Source organism: Carlito syrichta, unplaced genomic scaffold (assembly GCF_000164805.1).
Source record: "Carlito syrichta isolate Samal-C Ts95f unplaced genomic scaffold, Tarsius_syrichta-2.0.1 Scaffold288316, whole genome shotgun sequence".
NCBI lineage: Eukaryota > Metazoa > Chordata > Mammalia > Primates > Tarsiidae > Carlito > Carlito syrichta.
This window is the reverse complement of record NW_007232412.1, coordinates 1-5,587: the sequence shown is the minus strand read 5'-3', so window position 1 is coordinate 5,587 and position 5,587 is coordinate 1. Positions and strand designations below refer to the sequence as shown.

General features: G+C 58.8%; 1 protein-coding gene across 1 annotated transcript; it reads right to left on the bottom strand.

Annotated features, from left to right (window-relative positions):
- Positions 1-2,129: 2,129 nt before the first annotated feature.
- On the bottom strand, positions 2,130-5,580 carry CUNH7orf43 (chromosome unknown C7orf43 homolog; the record flags this gene model as incomplete). The annotated part of the gene is made up of 10 exons (XM_021710237.1): positions 2,130-2,855; positions 2,951-3,144; positions 3,309-3,463; positions 4,010-4,173; positions 4,260-4,342; positions 4,458-4,605; positions 4,708-4,828; positions 4,987-5,073; positions 5,240-5,369; positions 5,446-5,580. Coding segments are annotated over 10 exons (1,371 nt in total), but the record flags the coding sequence as incomplete, so codon positions are not given.
- Positions 5,581-5,587: the final 7 nt, after the last annotated feature.

Below are 5,587 nucleotides of genomic sequence, written 5' to 3'. Positions count from 1 at the left end.
GGTAAAAAGATCTGGGTGAAGAAGAGGATATGGCAAGAACAGGATCTGATCGAGGAGGACTTTAAGGCCAGGTCAACACGTTTTGGCTTGATCTGGAAAGTAATAGGAGTTTTGGGGCCCTCATCAGCAAGGGCAACTGCCCAACGACAGTGAACATCCAGGCCTGAATTCCACCCCACATCTTTCAAAGGACAGAATTTTTTAAGAGAGGAAGTAATAGTTTGGGAGGTTTTTTGGGCAGAAACATGTCCCTGATGAATGGCACGATCTAGATGTGAGACTGGGCTGGTGGCCTTGAAGGAACAAAGAGAAAAGAGGATTTAGGAACCAGGATATCTTGGTAATAACTAGCTAGAGGTCACAGGGGAAATACTTCTCCATCCTGCGAAGCCCAGAACAATGATGGTGCCTAAAAGGAAATTGAGAAAGGAAGCAGATGGGGAAGGAGGTGGACAAGGGGAATTCAGATGGACTGACTCTTATGGTTCGGGGTTACTTACTCTAAGCATCTTCCCAATAATACCTCAAGCAACCCTCACAGCAAGCCCATGAGGAAGGTACTGTTGTCCCCAGTTTACAAAAGAGGAAACAGGTACAGAAAGTCCAGCAGAAGGAACTAAACCTATTGGGAGGCCCATACGGAGGAGGTGGGAAGAGGAAGTTGAGGCAGTCACCAGAAAAGAGGATGCCCAGGCCACTGTCGCATCGTTTACCCGAGGCACAGGTAGAAGGAGGGGTTCAGGGGCAGAGGGGATGTTTGCATTTCAGATTCTGCAGACAGGGCAACCAGCGGGAAGACAGAAAATGATAGCACCTTTAGCAAGTCAGTGCTAGGCCAACGTTGACTTTGGAGAACGTGGTTTTATCAAGTAGGTGGGGACAGGGCACGAGACCCACTTTCAAGAGGCGAGACGAGCACAGTCCTTAAAGCGATGGGTGAGTCGCTGCTCACCGGGGAAGCCTGGTATGATGAGAAACAGGATGGCATCGAGAGGGTGACCCCACAAACTGGGTGACTTGGGCTTGTCAGAGAGTGGGGAGGGAGACGGTCCAAGGGTACTGTGCCTGGAACCTTCCCGAGTCTGCGCCTTGACGTCTGCCCTCTCCCCTCCCCCCATCGGCGTGCAGTCGTCCGGGGATCTCGAGAATGACGAGCGGGCCGCCAGCGCCATCTCTGAGCTGGTCAGCACAGCCTGCGGCTTCCGGCTACACCAAGGCATGAACGTGCCCTTCAAGCGTCTGTCTGGTGAGCCCCAACCCTGCCCTGGTGGTGGTGGGAGTGGGTGCGGCAGGGTGCTTCCAGAAGCTGCTCAGGGAGAAAACACCTCTCCCCTTCCTACCAACCTCCCACCATCTCCTCCTGGTCTGGCCGCTTCTTCCTTTTGGGATTCTCCCTGTATCAAAATTGAATGCCAGAAAGCAAGAGAAGGAAGGGGCTTTAACAAAGACAACTCATCTTCAAGTCTCTGAGCCTTGAGCTGCAGAATCTCTGGCCTTTGATTCTAGCCAATTTGTGTGACCCTGCGGAGGCCACTGCACCTGCTAACTCTGTGCTCCCTTCCCTCTCTCGGGGTGGGGGAAGGTGTGTCTCTCCTCCAGTGGTCTTTGGAGAACACACGCTGCTGGTGACCGTGTCGGGACAGAGGGTGTTTGTGGTGAAGAGGCAGAACCGAGGCCGGGAGCCCATTGACGTCTGAGCTTGCCAGAGGGCGCGGGTTCAGGGGGACTGGGGCTGGGCCTCTGTGATGAGGAAGGCCCAGCTGTCCCCCACCTCATTCTCGGCGTGAACTGGGGCCTTGTGATCCCCCATCCCCACCCCCACCTGGAAGGGCAGAGGCTTGGGAACTTGGCACTGTGTTAAGGAGAACAAGGGGAGGCTCTCCCTAATAAACATGAGTCTGATGTTCTCCAGTCGTGGATGTGGGGGGGGGCTGGGGGGTGCTTACACCCATGTCCGTCTTCTGCTTTCTGGGAAGGAAGTCCTGTGCCACAGTCCAGAGTATGTGGGGCAGGCCCACCTGGACCTCATAAAACTGGGAATCAGAGAAAGGTGGGCGGAGGGGGGAGCTGCAGGGAGTGGCCCCGAGCCCCAGTGGTCTCTGCCGCTGCCATCAACACACAAGTCATTCTTCTCCTTCCTGAACAGCATTTAATAGTCTTATTTCAGTTGGAAGCAGTAGTTGGAGAATAAGTTACAGGAACAGACCCAAAAATACAACTTAAAGTGCTTTAGGCTGCAAACGTAAACATGAAGGGTGGAAGGAGGCCACCTAGCCGTGTCCCCAACCCGAGACAGGAGGGTCATTGTCGGGGTCCCTTGCCATCACCACCCTCTAATCTCAGCCCTGGAGGTGGGTACGACGGAACGAGCAGGAAAAATAACCACATGAGAATGAGGAAAAGACTTTGTAAACTTAGAACCAGGGAAAAGGGCTGGGGGCAGGGGAGTTCCTGGAGCCCTCGCCCTGGCCTTGGGGTGGGGCCAGCCCCCCCAGGGGAACTTGGGGAATACTGTTGGCTTAGCCTGCAGCCAGACCCGCCCACTTCACAGCTTCTTCCCGTCCCTCAGCAGACACAGACAGGCGACTCTGCCAGGCTTCTTGGTCCCTGCCGGGAGGCAACCCAGGAGAGAACAGCCTGGGACTCCCTCCAGGGCATCTGTGGTCTCTGGAGTGTAAGAGGGAGCAGAGCTGGCGTGGTGCTACTTGACAGGCTCCACCACCAAGACCTTGCACTCGCGCTTGGCAATCTTATCCAGAGAGAGCACAGCCTTGTCCGGGGGCAGGTAGAGAGGACGGCCGACAGGGGAGGCCACAGGGGGCGTGATGGCCCTGCGCTCCATCACACTGCCTGACCTGGGGGAAGGCAGAGGCTGTGGGCTCCGGTCAGACCCAGCAACCCCCGCTCCCGCCTCTGCCCGTTCCGAGGTGGCGCCTCCCCGGTGCTGTACCTCATGAGGTGGCTGCGGGAAGGCTGCTGGTGGGAGAAGGACTGGGAGCGGCCCAGGCTGGCCTGGTGCCTCTCCACCAGGTCCCGGACGGCAGGGCTGCTGGGGCTGCTCTTCCGAGAGAGGGGCCGGGCCTCCGGTGGAGGGTGGGACACGCTGGCGGTGAACTGCAGCTTCAGTTTCATGTGCTGGCTCAGCTGCAGGGGTGGGCGGGACAGGCAGATTAGCCTTCCAGCTGGCTTCCAGGACTCAGACCCTCCTCCAAAAGACCTTCCCCACTTGGCAGGCCGACGTCAGGCCTCCCCGATTCCTCCCACCCCAACATTCTGCATCACCCAGCACTCAGCCTTCCCCAGCCCACCTCAAAGAGCCCTGTCCTCAGAGCCTGGAAGGCCACACTGAAGGTGAGCGCACTGCCCTTCCGGGAAAAGCCGAGGTTGTTGAGGGGTGTGTGGCAGACGATGGAGTCCAGGGCTGCCTGCATGGCCCGGCGCTCTTCCTCACACAGCTGCTTTCCTGGGGGCAGAAACGGACCAGGGAACACCACAGCGTTCCTCAGATCCCAGAGGGCCTTCGCGCGGGCAGTGTCATCTGATCCTGAAAGCCACTCTGTGGCGTAAACTGAATGAATGTTCTCTCGCCACACGTTACAGATAACAGCACACGCTGTGTACTGAGGTCTGTTGTAACCCCTTCACATATTCACATATGTTAACTCAGTAATCTGCATGACAACCCCATGAGTTATTTGCCCTATTTTGGAAGTGAGGATTCTGAGGCCCAGAAAGGTTAAGAAACTTACCCAAAGTTAGTTACACAGCTAGCAAATGAGAGGTGGAACTCAAACCGAGTGCAGCTCCAGTGTCTGTGCCCTTAACGTCACTCTGCCCACTGCCTGCCTAAACTCTCCATCTGTGACTTTGTGGAGACCATCCAGGTGCAGAACCAAAGCCACCTGCCACAAGCCAGCCGCTCTAGGCTGTTTTCCTGCTCCTGCCTCCGTGGTTTCTTCCTTCCGCCTCCCCGCCCTCCGGACCAGGGCCGAGCTGACAGGCGACCTACCGGCCTGCGCGTGCTCCGGGGTCCATACGAGCCTCACAGCGAGGAAGTCTTGGAGGTTGTTGAGCAGCGTGTAGGTAACAGTGAAACGCTCGTAGGTCCGAACGGGCGACTCGCAGGACGCCGTCATCACAAAACACGGGCGGTCCAGGCGGATGCTGGGCAGGCTAAGAGCAGCGGGCGAGGGGAGCTGGCTGTGTGTGTCCGGCGACAGGGAAGCAGGACAGTGCCCTGTGGGGCCCCACACACTCACCGATAGTGGGTGTAGATGCTCTGGGTGAAGGGCAGCTTTGGGGTGGACCACTGAACCACAGCCACCAAGGGAACTTCTAGGCCCTGTGGGAGGGAAGGAGGGAGGCTCCCTGGGCGTGAGTTCCCCTCCCGCCTGCAGGCAGCCCCCAGGTCCTTCCCTCACTGCTTTTCCCTGAACACAGCGGCCCCTTGAGCTCACCTCCTTGGCCCCTGGAGGGGGCTGCTCGCCCCCCCTCAGCTGAAACAGGAAGTTGTGTTCCTCCAGGGCACTAAGCGGGCAGGGGAAGCAGCCAGAGGTTCCAGGGAGCCGGCAGAAGGAGCCCATGGAGACTTCCCCAGACTGGTGGCTAGCTCAGAACAGAGGACAGGATGTCATCCCCCCATGCCAGAGCCCAGCGCCTGGTCCTGTCCCCACCATTCCCCAGCACTGCCCCTCCCCTGGGCCTCACCAGACATTGTCCACCAGCAACACGGAGCCGTCGGGCATGACAGGTAGATAACTGGCGTTGAAGTTGGGAAGGATTCGGAGATCCCAGATGGAGATTTCCTCCTGGGAGGAGCTGTTCAGCACTGTCAGAGGCAGCCAGCTCAGCCAGCGTAGCTGGACGCTCAGGCCCCACCCTCACCCCAGAAAAGAGAGACCAGTTCCCGCCAGCCTGCCCAGAGCAACTGTCATCCAGCCTGTTCCCTTGCTGCTGCCCCAGACTCGAGCTGGCAGGTCTGCTCACCCTTGAGCACAGTCAAGTGTTTTCCAGCCACAGTGAACTGCCGGCATTTCAGAACTGGGGGGGGCAGCAGAGTCAGCAGGGTGCTCACTGCAGGAGAGGCGAAAGACGACGGTCTGGACGCAGACAGCACCTCCCACCGCAGTTGTCACCCTCCTCTTCCCAGGTCCCGCCAGCCTCTCTCCAGTATGACCCCCTCCCCCAGCCTGCCTCCCAAGTCCCAGACTCCAGCCTGGCCCCTCTGAGTTCTCCCCACCTTGGGCCTTGAAAGCACTCTGCTCGCCCCGGAAGGTCTCCCCAGGAGCTCGAGTCTGCAGCAGCCGAAGGTAGCCCTGGTCTCTGACCTCTGGCGCCTCAACTTCCCGCTTCCACACGGTCACCACGATCTGGGGAGGGAGAGACAGACGGCCGAGCCTCGAGCCGGCGGCTGACCCGGAACGGCTCTGCGCCTGCGCACCCTACCTTGGCCTTGGGTGTCCCCGGGGGCAGTCTATCCAGGGAAACGGTGAGAGGGAAGATGACCTCGTCCGTGGACACGATCGGCTCCTCCGCAGGCAGCTGGGCGCGAGGGGTGGCGAGGTCAGCGGCTCGAAGGCAGCCTGCG